Source organism: Nycticebus coucang, chromosome 8, assembly GCF_027406575.1.
Source record: "Nycticebus coucang isolate mNycCou1 chromosome 8, mNycCou1.pri, whole genome shotgun sequence".
Classification (NCBI taxonomy): Eukaryota; Metazoa; Chordata; class Mammalia; order Primates; family Lorisidae; genus Nycticebus; species Nycticebus coucang.
In genome coordinates, this window is record NC_069787.1 from 81,150,801 (window position 1) to 81,173,233 (window position 22,433).

Consider the following 22,433-nt stretch of genomic DNA (forward strand, 5'->3'; position numbering starts at 1 on the left):
GGGAGGGATGTTCATCTTTATTAGCAAAGTGTTATTAAATAATCTTACTGGCATATTTGAATGTTTTCTCAGAAAAATCTTGTGCTTCCCCATTTGAGATTAGACATTGTTTTCATGCTATTAAAATACAAATCAGTGAATTAAAATATATATATATATATACACACACACACAAATCAGTGAAACAGATGTCAAATTGAAATTTGCTCAGGTTGATCAATTTCCGAAAGGAGAACATCTGCTCAGTGCCTCCTACTAATTTCTTGAAAACAAGTTTTCTGGGAATGGGCCTCACACTTGCTTGTTCCTCCTGCAGTGGAGATGGTGGTTAAACAGACCATCTGCTGGGGTTTCAGATGTGGAAGAGTCAAGGCAAACAACCCAACCTCTTTAGCTAGACATGTTCAGGCTGCAACATAGTATTTCAGCCTGAACCTGGAACCAAATGAGTCTGCCCATAATTCTTTAGGAAAATGCTTTAATCCTGATCATTGTTCTGTTATGGTCTTTGGATTGCCCAAATGAGACTCACCTGGGGATCAGAATTTGAAAGTACTGATACCTGGACCCCACCCCAGACTTGCTAAATCAGAAACTTTCAGGTAAAGGCAGGAATTAGTTTCTTTTGTAAACCCCCGAGATGTTCTGATCAGTGCTAAAGTTTCAGAATGACCTCAGGTTTGGGTTTTTTTGTTTGAGACAGAGTCTCAAGCTGTCACCCTGGATAGAGAGCTGTGGCGTCACTGCTCACAGCAACTTGAAACTCTTGAGCTTAAGCAATCCTCAGGTTCACAAGTAGCTGGGATTACAGGTGCCCGCCACAACACCTGGCTATTTTCTGGTTGTACTTGTCATTGTTGTTTGGCGGGCCCAGGCTGGATTCCAACCCGCCAACTCTATTGTATGTGGCTGGCGCCTTAGCTGCTTGAGCTACAGGCACCAAGCCAACCTCAGTTGTTATTATCTTTCTAAGTCCTACAGTTCTTGTGATATTTTTATTTTATAGTCATTAGGAGGCACTGAGGTTTCTTTACCTATACACAAATTCTGTTTTCAATATTTGTCATTGATATGGCAACCGATTTTTTCAATACGTCAGCCTCTTGAAAGAAAACTTGCATTTAAAACAACTTATTATTAGAAACAAATTTGAAAATTTTAAAACAACTTATTATGAGAAACAAATTTGAAAATTTGTCTACACTTTAGTGTCCTAAATTATTTTAGTAAAACGTTTCAGATAATGCTTGTTAATTTCATGGAATGTAATGTAGTAGAAAGAACAAACTCTAGTGTCATACAAAAATGGATCTCTATATTGTGCAATATTGGCAGTCACCTCTGAATGTCAACATTCTTGTCTGTGACACTAGCATAATGTGTAGTATCTCCCTCTTGATGTGGGTGTGTAAGTTGAATCCAGTCACATGTGCAGGTTGAATCTTGCATAGCACAGCATGAGGCTACTTTGACAAATAACAAGGGTCATCTCTCTGGCCACTGTCATCATTCACAGTAAAGCCTAAATGGGAAATTTCACCTGCAGTGGTTAATGCCACCTAAAATCACCCAGTAAGCACCAGAAAACAGCCAGTATGATATCTATAGCCCTAACAATATAAAGAGACATATGGTCATTAACAGGCAAATAGAGAAAATTTGATTCTGAAAATAAATGCAATGCATCTATTTGATTCAATCACATTTCTACCTCTGGGGTTAATCTGCCTCACAATTATTATATTAGTTTTTCACAGAACTCTTAGTTCCAAATAGAATTAAGTTATCCATTTGTTATGAACACAGCCAGAGTTTGCATTGACATGAATATATTGTCTTCACTTTAAAAAAAAAATCTTTATTAAATCAACTTTAAACATTATAAAACATTTCTTTAAATTGATCTATGGTTCTTTTGTATCTATAGAACTATTTTCATTGATTCTTTCTTTGTGTCCTATCAAAGCTTTTTTAAAAAAATAAAGAATCTCTTTTTAGATTGTAAAATTAAAATGCATTTATTATGGAGAAAATTGGGGAAATAACATTTTTAAAGCTATAAAAATAAAATAACCGAGCATGAATAATTCAAATATTAAACTATTATCAAATAAACACTTTAGTGTATTTCATACCAAACTTTTCTTTTAATTCATATTTTGTTATTATATTCTATTTAGTTGGCCAACTTCTGTAACATAGTCACTGAAATGTTCATCAAAATACAATTTTTAATGAAGTTTTATTAGAGTGTAACATTATACTCATTTGAATATGTATTATCTGTGACTGCTTTCACACTACAACTCAGCAGCTAAGTTGAGTCATTGCAACAGAGACTATATGGCCTGCAAAGCCTAAGATATTTACTAGTTGGTTTTTAACAACAACAAAAAGTTTGCCAATCCTTTGTCTTGAATACAAAAATATATTTAAGTATCCCCTATTATTGGATATTCATAGTGTTTCTAATTATTATTGATGACCTCCATGGACATCTTTAGACCTAGATCTTTTTCCCTAACTCATTTCCTTAGAATACATTTTAGAATTTATATTCTAAACAGATAAAAGACTTTTACAGTTCTTGATACATACTGCCATATTGCCTTCAAAAAGATGATGCCAACTTACACACACACCACCTATTTACAAGAATATTCAGGTCACTGCATCCTTCCCAGAATTGAACATTACTTTGTATTATATCTTTCATTTTGATAGTTGAGTAATATTTCATATTAATCTGCATTTCCTGGATTATTAAAGAGATGGCTACATAGCTCATATGTACCAAGCATTTGTATTTTTTAAATAATCTTCTTTTGTACTCTGCCCATTGTCTCACACTATTAAAAAGGTTTTTTATTGTTTAAGAATATTTACACCTCATCTAACATATGTGGCCATATTTTCTACAGTTTATCACTGGCCTTTTGATCTTAACCTTTTTCTCCAGAAGCTTAACAGTTCTTTGGTTTCACCTCTAGTTTATCATATTTCCCTTATAGTTTTAATCTTTCTATCATTTTCCACTTCTTTCTCTGTCTCCACTTCCTCCTCTGAGAATGTTTGAAGGTAGTCCCCATTTCACTTTGGTTTTCTCAAGTTTCAATTCAGTCTTTTCATTATTTCTTACATAGATTTTAATTTGGTATTTATTATTTCCTTGTGGTATTTTCTTCTCAGCCAACCCCTTTCTTCTACAGCAAATTTTCTTTGCATCTCATTACATTATCTCTTCACTGCAAGAGGTTCTTTCCTTATAACATTCTGGCCAAGTCTTCCTTTGGCCTACTATACCCAGACATGTTTGCCATAATATTTTTTAATGTTTTAGTAACAATCTTGATCCTTTCATATATGGTAGGCAGAATAACAGCTCCCCAAAGATACCCATGTCATAATCTCCAAATTTTGCATGTGTTACTTTATGTGACAAAAGGAACTTCATAGATGTGATTTAGTTAAAGATCTTGTGATGGGGGGATTATCCTGGACTATCTGGGTGTCCTTGTGTAATCACAGGGGTCGTAGAAGAAGGGGACAGGAGGGTCAGGGTCAGAGAAGGAGGTGTGATGATGGAAGCAGTAGTTAGGGAGAGAGGAATATTAGAAAGATGCTATGCTGCTGAAGAAAAGAGCTGTGAGCCAAGGAATACAGGTGGGCTCCAGAAGCTAGAAAAGACAAGGGAAGCAGATTGTCTCATCTCTTAGAGCCTCCAGGAGGAATGCAGCCTGATCAACACTTTGTTCTTAAGACTTCTAACTTTCAGAACTGTAAGATAATAAATTTGTATTGTTTTAAGCCATAAAATATGGGATATTTTGTAATAGCAGCAATAGAAAAGTATTCCAAATTTCATGCAAAAAGGACTTTGCAGATATGATAAAGGTTAAGGACTGTGAGATGGTGAGATATACTGGATTCTCTAAGTGGGAAAAATATAATTACTTTAGCACCTAAGAGCAGAGAAATTTATCTGGCTGGAATCAAACAGATGCAGCAGAAAAGGGCAGAGGAGAAATGAGGCAGAAGGATAAGTCAGAAAGAGATCAAGTATGCAAAGGACTCAACTACCACTACTGGTTATGAAGGTGGAGAAAGGAGATCACAGCCAAATGAACAAAGGTGGCCTCTAGATGTCAGGGTCTTACCCCAGGGGCAGGGTCCACTAAGACCTGTGGAACTGGCACGACAGACTGAAGAAATATAAAGTTAGGCATGAAGATAAAGAAAGAGACACAAGACACAGAATAGAATTTTCAAAGATGAGAGCTCAGGGGACCACCACCTGTTCATGGGCTCCAGCGATTGCCCTAGAGTTTTTATTGAAATCTCTTTGTTCAGGTGGTAAGCTGAGGGAAGGAAAAAGGCACCAGCAGTTTCTCTGAGTGAGCACATCAGCCCCTATTGTTATTATTATTAACTTTAAGGATTTGAGCAATTTTGAGGAATCTGAAACTTGAGCCTTCTGTAGGGGAAGGCTCCTACCTGGAGTCACACACCTGGGAGGTGTTAAACTCTACTAGTTCACTGTGGAATAAAACGCCGCTGGCATTAATCTCCACTGAGGAATCAGTGGGAAAGAGGCATTTTCCTCTGATCACAGCCACAGAGAATTTTTCCTCTGCAATAAGGGATGTAAGCCCTCCTGCCCATATTTCAGGGCTGGAGCTGTTCACTTGGTCTCTGCCCCAGCCAAATGCAAATCTCCACAATGGGTGTCTGCTTTGTCTGTTTAATGGGCAGGAAACAACCTAGAAGATGTATTTATTCTAGGTCTTGCCATGATCTCTTTTATGGCCATTATCTTCCTCAGTGTTCACAGATTCAGCAGGGTATTTGTGCAAGCTGTATCCCCAATAGGCCAGAGTTTCAGAAAAGGCCAGAAACTTGTTCAGATAAGATATTTACCAATGGCTGGCTTAAAGGTAAATTAGTTGACTTTTCTTTGTTCTGACTCCTTCAGCTTACTTTTTAATTTTCCCTTTTTCTGAGGATGCCCTCCCCTGTCAAGAATGGGGTGTTTGGCCCCCATTCTGCCTACATCTAAAGGCTAAGAATGACCCCTGGCAAGGATGTGGGGATCTCAGCCCTATAGCTACAAGGAACTGAACTCAGCAATAACCCAAACGAGCGTGGAATTAAATTCACCCCTTAGCAAATAAAAAGGAAAGAAAGGAATAGACCCCTACTCACTCCTTTATTTTGGCCTCATGCAACCAAGAGCAGAGAAAACCAGCTGAGGCCACCAGACCTACAGAACTGTGATATAACAAAACTGTGTTGTTCAGAGCCACAGAGTTTGTAGGGATTTGTTATGACAGCAATAACAAATCAATACATGTCTCAAATCATAAAACTTAAATTGACTCAACCTCAAAGGGTATAGTTTACTCCTATTACAGGGGTCTGATACAGGATAGTTTTGGTAATTTAGTAGCTTGATCCTATTCAGAGGACCAAATTCTTCTACCCTTCTGCTCTGTCACCATTGAAATGCCAGCCCCTTAGTGGTCACAGATGGCTGCAAACACTTCAAAAATCCCTTCCAGACAGATAAAGAGATTTTCTTCCTAATGCATGTCTTGTATGAGAAAAGCAAACTTTCCCAGAAGTCCCCTAAGAAATATTTCATTCTGTTTTATTGGCTGGAAGTAAATGCCATGCAAACAACTAAAAGAATCCCCCTGGGCGGCGCCTGTGGCTCAGTCGGTAAGGCGCCAGCCCCATATACCGAGGGTGGCGGGTTCAAACCCGGCCCCGGCTGAACTGCAAACCAAAAAATAGCTGGGCGTTGTGGCAGGCACCTGTAACCCCAGCTACTCGGGAGGCTGAGGCAAGAGAATCACTTCAGCCCAGGAGTTGGAGGTTGCTGTGAGCTGTGTGATGCCATGGCACTCTACCGAGGGCAATAAAATGAGACTCTGTCTCTACAAAAAAAAAAAAGAATTCCCAACATGGAGGATAGAAACAGACTCAGGTCAATTAGATTACCAAGGGATGGGGCAATGGTGTAAGACTCTTAGCTCGGCCTAGAATCTCAGAGTTCTGAATCCTTGCCCAATCCTATCTATTCAGCATCAGCATGATAACAACATCTATGTGTGTATGTCAGTGAATTGTTCTCAAATTTGATTTTTTCCTTTTATTAATTCATATATACATAGATCATGAATACATTTATGCATATGTGGGTACAATGTGTTGATTTTTTTTAATACAATTTGGAGTGCTTACATCAAACTACTATAGTTTCGCCTCATTTATTTAATTATTGTGTTAAGACATTTATGTTCAATACTTGATAGATTGGACTTGTACTCTTGCAATATGCTCCATAGGTATGGCCCCATGATTTTTTATTTAAGTATTTAAACTGAACGTGTTTTCAGTAAGCACCAAGAACAAGCCTACATCAGAGAGCAGGTGTTTGGATTTTTATTAATGCTGACTTATACTAAGGATTGCTGAATTTTGGCACATTTCAATAAAGAAGAAAACACAAATTTTTGATAGATCTGAAAGGTAACTCTTCCTCTCAAGGCATTTTCTAGGGATTCCTTCAAGACATATACTCCTGCCCACCACAGGAGCCTCTCACCTGCAGTGTTTCTGGCATGGGCAATGGCAGGTCTCAGCTGTTGGTTTCCCTTTCCTGGTGGTTTCCCTTCCTTTGGGGGTCTTTTAAACCATCAGATTCTTGTTGGGCATAATGTGGTCTCTGGGCTATTTGTCTCTTGCAAGTGACTGACATCTGGTCTTTAAAAAGCAGTCAGCACATCCTTCACTCATACAGATTAGCTTCACTTCACTTTACTACCTGAGCCTCTGTCTAATCAAGTTTCTCACATAGCAGATTTCTGAAACACAAGTCAGATATACATGCCAGTCTGTTGTATGCCTCAATCCCTCAAAGATCACAAATTAAGTTCTTTAAGTGTCCCTTTCAGACTACATATTCCCTGTGACAGAAGAGCCCACTGTGGTGGTTTCAGCAGGAGCCTTTCCCAAGTCCCTTTCACTAGGCAGGTGCACCCATCTTCTAGGTGTTATGTCAGCTACTCACATCTCACCACTGCACTTCTCAGGAAGGCTGCATTGAGACAGCAGGAGATGACTTGCCTGAAAAGTTATGCCTTTCACACCCCAAGTTAGCCCGTGGTCAATGGCTGACCAACATGGAGTTCAAAAGGCAGGATCCCTTACTTCAAAATGAGATAACCATGATCCAAGGCCTGCTGCAGAGCACCCCAGGGGTCAGGCTGGGTTGGTCTCCAGCTGAGACCCCATCCTTGCTTGGCTCCCTGCCCTGTCCCATTCTGATTCCCTCCCTTCCTCCCTCCTGAGAGTACCCACTCAATAAGTTACTTACACAAAGATTCCTGGCTCAGACTTGTTTCTAGGGAGCGTAGCCTAAGACCAAACACACCATCCATGAAAGCAGGTGAGACAGGAGAAACATAAAACATCCTAATAGTTTTCTTCACAAACCTTTCCTAATTTTATGTCTGGCCACATTCATTCTTCCACGCTCTTCAGTGGCCTATAAATGATGAGTGGCAAAGGTATCCAAATTTTATTGCCTCCTTTTTTAAGTCCAGCATGCATGGACTTACTTTGAAATATGGAAAATGTCAGCATCTGCTTGTTTGGGGCCAGGAATGAAATAGTTCCCTCTGACTTCCTGATACTCCATCAGGTACATATAAAATTCACAGCACATGATAGGAATGATAGCTGCTATTTTGGTTCTTCAAAAGAATGCATTGACAACTCTGCTTTCTACATGTGCCATGCATATAGTTTGCTATATGCTAGGCTCTGTGATAAACATTATCTTCCCTCATTCTTATAGTGACTCTTCTGGGAGTCACAATATTATTAATCCAACTTTACTGTCTTATTCATAAGGCTAAATATCAGAAAATATTTAATGCATGGGCCCACTTCTGAACCTAGGAGTATGCCGAATTTTATATAAAGTCTTTTTCTCACAGTTCCAGTTTCCCACCCTGAAACTGCTGTCCCTTTTCCAATTTGTTTGTCCCTACAACTTCGATCGGTAGTGATTCAAGCAATGTATGCTAGCTTCTTTCATGTTGACACTTAAGTCTTATTTTGCTTTTCCTTGACATTTAGATCTGTGTGAGCTCTGAAGAAGAACAAGATGGCTTTATCAGAGTCCTCAGTGGAAAGAAGAGAGGCCTCGTCCCCCTTGATGTCCTAGAAAACATCTGATTGTTGACCCCACCTCCTTTTGCAGTGGGCTAGCTCTGCTGTGATGCTGATACCATCTGCCTCATCTTGCACTGTGTCAACCAGAGGAGCTGCCACACTCACCTGGCCCCCAAGAAATATGGGACAAGCCTCGAGTATCTAAGACTGTGGAGTAACAGCCCGCAAACAGAGACCCGCTGCACAGCATCACCAGACTGCCCAAGATGGGGATGAGGCTAAGAGAGGGCCTCAGGGCTAGTGCCTGCCTGGTAGCAGCAGCACTGGGGCTATCCATTACAGTTTTCCCCCAGGACCTGGCTCCCTCCCTGTCCATGTGGTGTCAGTTAACCACATGAACAGTGCTCCAGGTTGTGAGGTGGCCCCAGTGCAAGGTTCAGATCCATGTAGCCAAGTGTTATTCTGGTTCCAGACCCTTGTTCCCAATACTGACCAAACAGTATCATCATGTTTCAGATCCCAGGCAGACAGAGCATCAGGAAGGCTGGCTCTCTAGCCCCCAATATTCCAGTGCCCCCCAACATTACCCTTTATGTCATGATTGTACAATCCAGAGTGGCCAGCCTATTCTTTCCTTCCCTTTACTCTTCTGAGTAAATCCTGGTGGTGTGCATTGGATGTGAGGGCTACATTGACATGGCCTCATCTGCAAAGACCTGACCTGCCCAAAGATAGCTGACAGGCCATCCTTGCTACTGCTCTAGTTACCAGTATAAGTGACAGAGCAGATAGGAAAAGGGATGGAGAAAGGAGTAAGGTGAGCAAAGATTCCTTATCTATTAAAGATTATACAGCTCTTTCAGTTATGAAGTCTTTCTTGAAGGAGATGGATCTGGGGAAAAGAATGAGGCAAAAGGTCTCCATTTTCATTTCACCTCCTCTGTATTAGGGGTAGCATTGTTTCCTCATGCCATCCTTTAGGACTTCATTTTGGAGGTTGAATCCATCTTGCAGGGAACCAGGAACATGGAGAGGAATCAACAACAGCATCTTAGAAGAAACACAGTTAATTGGAATGTATTATTCTTTAGGACAGCATATTATATAAAACCTAGCCAATGTAAAAGAGGAAAAAGTCCTAAATGTTTCATCCCTCTGAAAACAGAGGAATGTAGGACCTATTTAGCATTACCTAGGGGAATCTCTGTTACTCTGCATTTGTACTAATGTTTACAAGAATGCAATATACTGTGATGCCTTCCTCCTCCAGCCACCTCCTAACATTCAAACTTGCATCCTATTAGTAATTAATATGGTTAAATTCAATTCACAATGACCTTGGAATCAATGTCAGTTTGATCAGAGCAATAAAATCATTAGAACAATGGTTTTTAAAAGACTTAAGTGGATACATCCTTTGCATGTAAGCATTATTTCCCAAACCAAAGCATCATTAGACTCCATTTATTTCTTTTTATTTTACTTCTCAATGTGAAATTGGGAGCTGAGAAGGTATGGCTGCTGGTTTCACAGAAGTTTGGATGCCTTAGTCTCATTTCAAAGCCAACATCCAGAATTTCCTTCCTCTCTGATGCAACATGCAAAAACAGGTGTACAAAATCAAGATGCATTCTTTGAGAGCCAGGGTAGATAATATGATAATGGCCTTTCTGTGTAATTGGATGCCAAGTAATTTGCCTCTAATTCAATATTCCATTTAATAAAGACAACACAGTGGCTGGAAGGAGCATAGAAACATGTGTCCTGATGTCTTTCTTCTGTTGTGATGTCCACTGAAGTTTTTGATGCAGTAGTATCATATCATATGCACATTTAATTTGATTTTAAAAATCATTTTTCCTTTTGAAGCTGACTAGAGGGAGGATATGGTTGCCAGACTTTTAGGAAGTTCCCCCAGTGATTCCTGCCTTCTCATATTCTTGCCTTTGGATACGGCCCTCCCCCTCATGGACACATTAAATCAGAGTTGGTCCAATGTAACCAATAGAATACAGTGGAAGTGGTACTACATGGGTGTCTAATTCTACTTTCTGTTGCCATAACAGAATACCTGAGACTGGATAATTTATAAAGAAAAGATGTTTATTTGGCTCATGATTCTAGAGGCTGGGAAGTCCAAAACACATGGTGATGGCATTTGCTCAGCCTCTGGCAATGGCCACATGCTGTGTCATAACATGGCAGAGGAGTGGAAGAGAAAATAGGTGTGTGCAAAGAGAGATGAAACATGAAGCAGCCTTGATTTTTAACAGCTCACTCTCTCACAGAAACTAATCCAGTCCCATGGGAGCTAAAACTCACTCACAAGACAGCATTATTCTCATGAAAAATCCCTTGCCATCCTCCAAACACCTCCTATTAGGCCCTACTTTCCCAACACTGCACAAGGGCAATCCAATTTCAGCTTGACTTTCAGAGAGGACAAACCATTCAAACCAGGGCTATGACATCTAAGGCTAGGTCAAAAAAGTCCTTGAAGCTTCTGCCTTGGTTTCTTAGGACACTTACTGCTGAAGCTCTGAGATACTGTAAGAATTGTATCTACTCTGAGGCCACCATGTAGGAGAGACCAAGTAGAAATACCAAACATGTCAGCAGCTGAGGCACAGACACCATAGAGTAGAACTGAACTGTCCCTGCTGAATTCTACCCAAGTTACAGATTTATGAGCAGGACAACTTGTTCAGGCTTTTAAGTCACTAAGTTTTGCAGTGATTTGTTATGCAGAAACAGAAAACTGCAACAGGGGCTTTATAATTTGAGTTCATGTTACAAAGGACAAAAATGTTCTTTCAGCACAATGAGGCTCCAAAGTGTTGCAGACATCAAGTATTGGCAGGCAGTTACCCCTCCAAATGCAAGCTATCTAGTGTTCCCTAAAGATATGGAGTCATCCAAACACAAGGGAAAAAGCAAGTTGCTCTTCATAACATAGATTGCCATGAATGCTTATATGCACACATATGTACACACATATTTTAGAAGCCAAAATTTTTCTCTCTTGCCTATCTGCAGAAATGGCAAGAATAATCATAGCCAAAATCTTTAAGATTTCTAAGACTCCAAAAATGGACAGAAGAAGGACCACAATTTTTGAATAGAGATGAAATGAAGACAGCCTGTGGTGAGGAGACAGGAAAAGAAGTAGAGTGTCAATATGAAAAATTAAAAAGGAGTTAAGAGGATATTCTTCATGGTGTAATCTAACAGCCTTGTGCCCCTCACCTTCTACACCTGCTTTCCCCCAAGGGATGGTACATATCTAGCTAAACCAGGAAAACTGTGCCCTACCACCAGTGCTGTAGAACTTAGATTCTATCATGGTAAATTTGAAATGAAGAACTGACTGAATTTTTCTTGGGGCTTCAGAAGGTAGAGAACAGAAGTTCCTTTACCCCTGTCAGTAGCATACATCTGTGGCAGCTTTAATGTGGGCAGTGGGGCTGTAAAGAGAGCCTAGGTATAGATGTCCAGATGGCTAGTAGTAGGGTTGATATCAAAGATCATTCCTCCCCAACTACACACCAAACACAAATTTATTCATTCTCTCTCTCTCTCTCTCTCTCTCACACACACACACACACACTCTCTCTTACATGAAAAGGAAGACAGCATCTTGGTTGCATATTTAAAGCAAATAGTAGAGTAGCACATGATAGGAGCTTATCCAAGTTTGTCCTCTTTGCTATTAAAGGGAGCAAAACAAAAGCAGTGGGGAGATCAAAATGCATGCAGATAGTATGATGCCAAGTACTGATAAAAAGCAAAAAAGGATCCCTGGAGTCTAAATGATAGTCCAGGCAACTTGTTGCTCCAAGCAGAAGAGAGACGAAAAGGAAACCTTCTGGCCAGCCCCAGCCTAGAGTCAGACCCAGGCAGAAAAGCAGTTGTGAAAAAGTATCCTGTGCTCAAATAGAAGCTTAAATTTAAATAAAGTAAATCTGATTTATTTACTCAGGAGTTCTCAGAGCCCTTAATTTGCTAATTCTCATGGTGATTCCCAAAACAGGAATTTAAAACTGTGAAACACCCAGTAGCCTCTCCTGGAACAACATTCCAAGGAACGCAGTTTTGAAAATTCTCCAGCAGAGAATTCTCCTATAATATAGGATCACCTGATAGCCTCAATTTTCCTAATGCCCCCTCTCTTCCTACATCTCACTGAGAAAGTATCAAAAAGGACAAAAGCACACAATCAGTAATGAGTAGGACTAAAGACAATCTATACCATGATCTGAGTCTGTAAGACAGTTGGAGAAAAGTGTGAACCTGTATACCCCAGGGGTGAAAAACTCAGGAGGAAGAATAGCTTTATCATGTTGGTAGCCTTAGCAAATGCTGACCAGCAGGAGTAGGCTGTATAAACCTGAGAATAAAAGAAAGCTCAGAATTGCCCAAAATAGCATCCCCAGGAAACTGAGTGAGCAGGTGTGCTCCACAGATATAACACAAAACAAAAACTTTTAAAAATAACTCCAACAGAAAATTAAAACCAGTTTAATGATATCCTGCAACCATCTCCTAGATTTAGTTCAGTTGCCATTCAGTTGTGTTATTTTTTACAACACCTGGTGTTTTGACCTTTGAATGTGTTTTTTCTTAGCTTCCAATAAGGATTTTTAAATAGTATTCAGTCTTCTTGTGGGTAATAAAAACTTTGGCCTACACCTTGAAATTATAACAAGATAACAGGATTTTAAATTTTTAAATTGAAAAGGTTGCATATTTTATTTTTATCATCTCATTGGGCTTAAACAGCTATTGAACATCTTCCATGTCTTCATGAAAGACAGAGCCTACTAAAGTCCCTAAAATACCCTGAAATGTACAAGAACAACAGGTGATCATCTTCCATATTCCTCCACTGGCATCATTCACTCAGGTTCTCAGGTTACCCGCCTGAGTCCATATTTTTCTATGCATGGAAAGATTTTTCTTTGTCTATCTTCTCCTGTTACAAACTTCTTGAAAATTATGTGCTTCATTTATTTGCTTTTATTCTTTACTGAGATAAAAAATAATCATCCAAGGTTATGAATTTTCCTCTGAGGTCAACTTTGACCATATTGAATAGCATTTACATTTCCATTTATTTCTAAATAATCTGTAATTATGATTTGATTATTCTCTTTGATTTTTTATTTTGTGTATGTGTGCAATTAAACCATTGTGCACTGTGGTCAGAAAATATAGTCCATATGTCTTCTCCTTTGAACTATTATTTGGCATTTTATTTTGTCCTTTAATGTATGATGAATCTCAACAAATGCTCAATGATGTTGGGGAAAACATCATGTCTACAATATATAGAGTCCAATATGTGTGTATTAAATAAATCCTTAAAGTATTTTCAGGTTATCTATAGTCTCATTTATTTTTGCTCTGTCAAAAACAAGGGCAAACAACAGTGCAGCTGTAATGAAAGACACCTTGCAAGGTCTTCCAATCACTTCCCTAGAGCCAGCCTTGGAGGCAGGAATAGCAGCCAGAGCTTTCTACCACAGCCTCCCCTTCTATATGTAAGATGAATCACTTAGGTCATTTCTTAAGTAAACATTCTCTTTAACTCCCTGGAGCAAAGGATATTCTTAGAAAACTTCAATATTGAATGCAGAGAATCTAAGTGAGGGAATTTTGAAAGACAGAAAAGTTCCTAGGAAATTCACTATCACTATTAAAAAGCTAAGGATTGTCCTGAGAGACTCAAAGGGACTTGTGAGTTCCTAGTTATCAGGTATTGGATTTTTTTTTCTTTCCTTCATGTTAGATGTTCATAAAATGAAATAGCAAAATACATCTTTGACTAGAGTAATAATCCTAGAAGAAACATGACCAAAGAACACATTTCTAAATTAAATTTTGTGTGCGCAATCTTCCCCTCATGAGAATACTTCCCAAATGGCAAGAATCTATTTATTCCTGACAAAAATCCCGAGAGCTGAGTCTTATTGCCTCCATTTTACAGATAGAGGAACTGAGTCTCAGAAAGATTAGGCCACTTGCCCAAGGTCACATAACTGATAAAAGGCAGAATCAAGTTTTCAACCTAAAGTAGCATCTCTAGTGCTTCTAAGTAGCTGGCTACTAGGAATGTTTTGATTGCAAAGCTAAATGTTAAAGTTGTAGTATGGTGAGCAGGCAGTAATTATCATAAGTGCCATGCCTTATTACACAGCCTATTGTAATTACTCATGATGATAGTAATAGTTTTAAGTTAATTGATTTATAGATAACTGTAGTAAAAACATATAGTGATAAAGAGATGTTGCCAGAGAGTTTGCATTACACTCATTAATTCCCCAGGATCTTTGGCACACACCCCTAGCCTTGATCTTCACAGACTCAGAAATCTGCACTGAGGAGAACTCCATCTCCCAAAAGAGGATTTACTTTAAAAAGTCACATAAACCCACAATAATAATTTAGGAGTTGACATTAAAAAGAATACATTCACAGGCGGCGCCTGTGGCTCAGTGAGTAGGGCGTCGGCCCCATATGCCGAGGGTGGCAGGTTCAAACCCAGCCCCGGCCAAACTGCAACAAAGAAAATAGCTGGGCGTTGTGGCGGGCGCCTGTAGTCCCAGCTACTCGGGAGGCTGAGGCAAGAGAATCACGTAAGCCCAAGAGCTAGAGGTTGCTGTGAGCCGTGTGACGCCACGGCACTCTACCCGAGGGTGGTACAGTGAGACTCTGTCTCTACAAAAAAAGAAAAAAAAAAAAAGAATACATTCACTATGTTGATGTGCAAACTTTACTTTCATGCCCTATTTGCTCTTCCTAGAGGCACCTGCATGAAATCTTCCTTGTTCTTGAAAGGGTGCTCAGTGACTATGAGAATTAGAAGTGTGTTTTATGGGCATTCCACTGACATAGCCTGAGAGAGCCACAAACACGATAGAAAGGCCTTGCCAGTGGCACCCACCACATATTTGGATAGCTGTTGGACAAGATTCCCTCTCCTCCTCTAGTGCTTAAATGGTCAAAGCTCGTTCTTGCACCACTGACTCCATTTTGCCTACACTTTCTAGCTGACTACTTCCCTACCCAGAGGCACACTTCTCCCTTTCATGTAAGTCTTGTCCTAGCCAGGGAATGTCTCTTTTCAAAGTGAGATTCATTTTCTCTGATTTTCTCCATTCTGTGCTGATTGCACAGTTTAACTCTCAGAAGGCAGGTATGACCTCACCACCAAGTTCTCAAAGATTGGTTCAGTGTTTGGGTAGGTATAATATCACAGTGTCAGTGCATACCACCTGTAGACTGGCAAGGCTGAAAAATCACAAAACAAACTAATGAGATGTATCCATACCTAAGAGTATCTAAATATAGACCTGGTAAATTATAAGCTGCTTGTTTCAAAATGGAATTTTCCTTGATCATTATAATATACTATGTTTTTTGTGTCTTCTAAAGTTCATATATGAGAAATTTGATCCCCAATGTAGTGGTATTTGAAGGTGTACCAAATAGGATGTGTTTGTTTAATGGATTAATGCTGTTAATAATAGGAGTGAGTTCATCCTCTGCCTTGCCCTCTCTTTGCCCTTCTGCCTTCCACCATAAGCTGATACAGCCAGAAGGTCCTTATGACATTCCAGCACCTTGATGTTAAACTTCTCAGCCTCCAGAACTGTGAGCCAATAAATTTCTGTTCATTATAAATTACCCAGTCTGTTGTATTCTGTTATAGCAGCACAAAACAAACTAAAAAAAATGGTTGTTATTTTTTAAATGAAATCAACAAATACTCGTTGGAGTCTACTAGGAAAGACTGTAATCATACAAGTAATACTGCAATTATTCAGAGAATAATAAGGGTAAAAATGTCATCAAAATAAAAGCAAATATATAGGCTTCTTCAGAACCAGGGGAAGGAAGGTTTAAAAATACCACAAGCATCCTCTGATTTGGGCCACATTCCTGTCACATCCATGACAGACCTCACAAAAGTTTTCCTGCTCTAGAGAATCCCGTCACACGACTACTCAGCCCTAGTGCCACAAAAGTTGCTTTCCCCTCTTTTAGTCACAAGTCAGGTGGAGAGGGAGTTAAAACTTTAAATACTAAGAAATTCATTTATGATTCTTGCAGACTTGTGATATTAGGACCATAAAATCCAACGTGATGAAGCAGGCAAAGGCAAATCTTGTCGAGCCAATGCTGGAAATAAATCTATGGGCCTTGGGGACTAAGAAACATTTATTGCACTCACAGGAGAATCAGCCATCATGTAGGAAGTAGGACAAGGAGGGTCCAAGGACTCAGACAGGAGGACAGTAACAAGAAGATGAGATGGACTCAGATGAGATTCCAGACAAGGCAGTGAGGAGAGGGCAGGCCGGAGGAGCAGCGCCAGGCACTAACGACTCACCAGCATGCAGCAAGGCTGGGCAACTGCATGTCTCAGGCCTGCCTGCTAAAGGAAGAAACACTGTAAGAGCTCCTGCCTTGCAGTGTGAGACCATCAACATACCAACTGATGGATGCTAACCTGACTTCCAGGAAGGGTGGGTCCTGTTACCAGCAGGACTTTAGTGTTGCTGAGGAGCCCTACAAGCTGAACCACAGCTGAGTGAACCCTTGAACAAAGTCCCTCGCACTCTAGCCCACTGAGGCCCACTTAAGGCTTCCAATCTCCACAACTGTAAGATAATAAACTTGCACTGTTTAAGCCACTAAGTTTGAGGTCATTTGTTACAACACCAACAAGAAACATACAGTATCACACCATCACTTACGAGGGTAGAGAGATGAAGGGAAATTTTTAACTGAACCCCATTGTTTGTCCTAAGAATATTAACAAGGAGGAACAAAGTCTGCAAAGACAGATTAGGAATTAAAAGAGAGCACCTAGAACTCAGAAAAAGCCAACCAAAGAAAATAGGGAGGAAAAAACTCAGTATTGTGGTAGTAATATGTAACCAGAGTAGAAAATTATTATTTCCTTCCCCAAACTAGCCTTAGTCTAAGGGGAGAAAAATGGGGTAAAATTTCTCAATTTGATCAAAAGGACTATATCTAAGGGCACACTGTCCCTGCCACCTTGTACCCTACACTGAGGATGCTGCTGCTGCCCAGGTTCTAATCAGAAGGCAGAAGATTCCAGGATGTGTGTGCACACGCAGACATGCACACGTGCATGCTGACGCACACATGCTCTCAGATGGGGTTTATATTGCGCCCTGATAAAGATTTAGGCAGTTATTTATTCATTGAGTCAGTTCACTGGTTTCAAAGCTAGATTCTACCCATATTTTTACAAAGAGGCAGAATCTTGTTGTCTAGGCCTCTGTAGAGTGCCTCCCAGGGCATTCTATTCCTCCACTTCTCTTAAACCCTCTCCCCTCTTCTCTTCTGCTGTCCCCATCACTACCCCACCAGAGACTATTCTACCACTAAGAAATAACCCAGCCTCCTTCAGGAAATAACACATTTCTTGCACCTTATAAATTTCATAGCCTCAGGAGACAAATATACAATTTGTTTTTCTCCTCCCAATTTCTTTTTTTTTTTCCCTTCCAAAAACTTTCATTTGTATGAACAATTCTAGCCTTTAAAAGAGAAGAGAGCTTGTATTTTTGAGTTTGAAACTCCTCCCAATTTCTATTTCTCTCAGAAGGGAAGGGTAATTTTTTGGTCTCTGTAAACTCTGGCTTTGTGCAACAAGGGATAAGCAAAAGTGCCATCAGAAATGAGCTGTGGGCTGAGAATAAGGAGACAGTTTGATGATGAGCATTTCTACCCTGGGCTGTAATTTGTTTCTCACATCTACAGTAGAACCTCTGTAAGTTGACCTCCCCAGGGACTATAACAAACTGGTCAAAATGTGGAGGTGGTCAACATAAGGAACTAGGCCTGCTGTACTGATATGTACATATGATGCACGTCTTGTCTATGAAAATTAGGTCAACTTGAGGTGGTCAGTATAGGGAGGTGGTCAACTATAGAGGTTTTACTATACTTTATATTTATGTTTTAGGACAAGTAAATCATTACCAGCAATGAGTGACTGATAAGGAATGTGAGAAAGAGGAGTCTAGAGAAGATTGTGGGAAACAAGAAGACTATAACATGTTCAGGTTATAAAGGTAGATGAAGAGACCCGAGAAGATGTTTATGGGATATCAAAATCAGTACTCTGTAGGTGTTCTAACTGGGATTGTGGTGAAAACAGAGTTGGTATTGGGAGAGCTGAAACAGAAGAGAAGATATTCTTAGATACAAGAGAGGAGTAGGCTAGAAATGAGGGAGACCCATGAGTGGCAGCGTCCACATCCATATAGGGCAACAGCAGGATACCCACGGCAATGCAGCAAGGCTGGCCAGCCTGCTTGGCAGCACCTTGCTAGCACTGCGTGCTCACAGCTCCTCTACCATCGTAAAGCCTTTTTTGGTTGCGGCTCTTCCGCAGAGCCAAAGTCAGAATCATCACCCTAAGTATCACTTTGATCCTGCTCCTGCCCTGTTTAAAAACCTTCCAGGGATTCCCCCAAGGGCTGCAGAAGCAAGCCCAGCCTTGCCTTGCAGTGGAATTCTCTCCAGAGGCCCCAGATCACTCTTGGCGCCTCTGAAACTGCATAGCCCTGCCCAGAACTGCTCAACATTGACATATATCACTTCATGTTCAACTGGTGGTTATTTTAAAATTTTATTTTGTGAACAGACTCCTAACTCCTTGAAGGCAGAATGCTAGGCTTCACTGACTTGGAGAAAAAAAATCACAGAAAACCATCTTTATGATAAGTTTAGAGTACCATGGAGCATTAACATCATCAGAAAAATCCCCAGTCCCATCTAGGACATTACTAGCACCCTCTTCCACCCCTTAGCATGTCCAGGTCATGGTACTAGATGACCATGACCTCTGCCCACACTCAACAAAGCCTACTGAGATACAGATCAAATTCAAGACCTGGACTAGAGATTTGATTATGTCCTGTTCCTTGGCAGGGAATTGCCACTCTAGCCCCAGTCACAAGATGTAGGTGTGATGTTGCAGATCCATCGCCACCTCTGGAAAAGCAGCTTAAAGAGCATGTGCTGACAGGCTGCCCCACAAGGCCACCTTTGTGCCTCTGCCCCCTCCATTCTCCATTGCTTCTAGAGACAGTGCAAGTCAAGTGGGGGCCTGGGGAAGAAGAATAGGGACTATTTTGTATTTTATGATTTTTAAGTCTCAAATTATGAGTGATGTTAAAAAGTAAATTGTACTGAGTTAATCTGTGTCTTAAATTAACTGTAAGACTTGAACTAGCACCTAGGAAGAGGAACCGTAAGCCTTTCACCTGAATGCTCCCACAACTTGCAGTAATTCAGGATGGATGTGACCTGTGCACTCAGACTAGGTGGGTTCCAGTCCAGTTCAATACTCACCAGTTGGGTAAACTTATAGTCCATTTCCTTAGCCATAAAACAGCTATCAAATAAAGCCTATCTCAGGGGGGTGTTCAGAGAATTAGACAGAAATATCTTAGCATATGTTATGGTGCATAGTAGGTTCTCAGTACAACATATCTATAAATATATGCCATGCATGTGGAGAAAATAACCTCTGTGAACCTTCTACTCATTATAATTGCTTGCTCCCTAGCTTTCTGTGTCCAAGCAGGACTTCCTATCTCATTCTGCTAACACACTTGGTAATTTCTTGTCCCTTTTTCTTACTAGATTAAAAGCAATTTAAGAGTAGGAACTGATCCTTTCCATAGTTTCAGCAACGTACATTTGCTGAACAACAACATCTATTTCCCTTACCCATAACAGAGTTTTCTGTACATGGTGAATGTTCAGTAACTGGATTTTTTTTTTTTTAGCTTAAATTGTATATGTCTCCAAAACACAGGTGCCAGCCCTTGAAATCTAAAGGGTATTGCTTGGGAGTCTCAAGTTCAAAGCCTGGAAAAGTCTAATCAAGCCTTTATCATAATTTCTAGAAATTGCCAAAGACTTATGTTCTCCTGGGCCCCCTTTACCTCCCTGTTTTTATGCCCTTGCAAGCTGTATCTGAGCAGTCCTACCCAAAGCTGAAAACAACATTCAGTTTTCTTACCATTGTTTATAAGAAATCTACTCCCTGCTGACACCTGTAATCCTAGCACTCTGAGAGGCTGAGGCGAGTGGATTGCCTGGGATCACAGGATTGAGACCAGCCTGAGTAAGAGCAAGACCCTGTCTCTAGAAATAGCCAGGCATTGTGGCAGGTGTCTGTAGTCCCAGCTACTTGGGGGCCTGAGGCAAGAGAATCACTTGACCCCAAGAGTTTGAGTTTGCTGTGACCTATGATGCCATAGCACTCTACAGAGGGCGATAAATTGAGGCTGTGTCTCTGCCTCAAAATATAAATAAATAAATAAATAAATAAATAAATAAATAATTCTACTCCCTATCCTACAATCCCATCACTAGGGACCCAGAAGAAAAAAAAATCACTTTATCATAAGGACATTTGCACTAGACTGTTCATCACAACTCAATTTATAATGGCCAAAAGGTGGAAGCAACCTAAATGCCCACTAACCCAGGAATGGATTAACAAGAGAATGGATCAAGATGGAGACTTTACATCTTTTGTATTAGCCTGGATTGAGTTTGAACACATTCTTCTTAGTAAAGCATCACAAGAATGGAGAAGCAAGAATCCAATGTACTCAATTCTAATATGAAGCCAGTAGATGATCTAATACAAGGCAAGGGGCAGGGGAATGAGGGAGTGAGGAGAGGAGAGGAGGGGGGGAGGGGGGTTACAGTGTATGGCACACCTCTTTGGGGTGGCACACAGTTATAAGAGGGACTTTACCTAAAAAATGCAATCAGTGTAACCTAATTCTTTGTACCCTCATGAATCCCAAACAATAATGAAAAAAAAGAAATCTACTCCCATAAATCATGTGCTGAGTTTGACCTAATGATATCAGAGAGAAGCCCAGGAGAAGTCCTAGCCCACTGCTTTCTACCACCTCACTGTCCCCTCACTGCTTCTCTCTGCTTCTTGCCATCTTGCCTCCAGGAACTCCAATTTCCTCTCATTCTTTAAATTGAGCAAAGTATTTCTTTCCAGCTCCTTCCTTCACTTTATACATCTGAACACACCAACAGGACTAGGTGTCTCCCTTTTGACAAAACCTACTCTCTGTAGAAGAACATAGATTACAGTTAAAATTATAAATTATACAAATACCATGCTCAGTCACCAAGAAAAGCCTCCATTTAGAACAATGAATTAGAGGATCCCCGAGGGTTCCTGCCCTAGAGGGTACTTCTCCAGCCTCAGCATCTTTAGGACACATCTTCGCACATTCTCATGTGGGCCAACTGAAATTTCCCTTCAACACATCATGTCCTTTTTAACACCTACTTCTGAAAGTGGCACTATTTCAATTCAGTTAACTATTGGTGTGAGTACCATGCATGGTTATTTGTTTACCAATGTCTTCCCTTCATGCTGAACATAAAATGATTTTATTGTGTTTCTGATATGAGATTTAGATAATTATAGATAATAGATCATTTTTGAAATGATCTTTTGAAATCTTTTTAAAATGAGTTTTCCAGCATATCACAGATAAGGAACAATGAAAGATTCTTGGGATTGTTTACTCTTAGAGAAATAGAAATCATATCCCTAACCAAACAGGGAAAATAGAATGATCTAAAACTGGAAAACAAAGGATATTATTATACAAGTAAGTGTTTTGTTTTGTTTTTTAATAATGCCTCTGGCTTCTCTTTAATATTTGTCTTCTTCAGGTTCCTGAAGCTTCTCCACACTGAATGTATTTGGCCTTCCCTTAACATGAATTTAGCTGTTATTGATTTCCCACTTACACGCTTTCTTCCAAGAAGTATAATCTGTTCCATAAGTACACAAAAATAATAACATTATTTGCATACTATGAATGTAATCATGTGTTCTAAGATATAATAGCTATAGTCCTTGAAGCTTATATTTTACTTATATTACTACTGTATCACAAAAAGAACATAAATAGTAAGTACTGAATAATGTAGCTGTTGATCTAGAAGGCAACTATTAGTGTTTGATAATATAGTGGGAAGCATGGATTTTTTTTTAATATAAACAATTTTGACTCAAATCCTAATTTAGTTTCTTACTAGCTGGTGGCCTTAGACAAACTGTTTAGCCTTTCTGATCCCTACCTGGATGGATTGTTAAGTGAATTAAAGAAGATCTTTATGTGAAAGGGTATAGAGTAGTAACTAGCACAGAGAAG

The 22,433-nt window shown here is 39.9% G+C and overlaps 1 protein-coding gene across 1 annotated transcript in view; it reads left to right on the forward strand.

Annotated features, from left to right (window-relative positions):
• Positions 1 to 9,932, forward strand: part of STAC (SH3 and cysteine rich domain) — a 167,133-nt gene extending 157,201 nt beyond the window's left edge. Inside the window, exon 11 of the mRNA XM_053600530.1 lies at positions 8,146 to 9,932. Within this exon, the coding sequence (XP_053456505.1) occupies positions 8,146 to 8,244 (99 nt within the window). The 3' untranslated portion in view covers positions 8,245 to 9,932. The remainder of the gene's footprint in view (positions 1 to 8,145) is intronic.
• Positions 9,933 to 22,433: the final 12,501 nt, after the last annotated feature.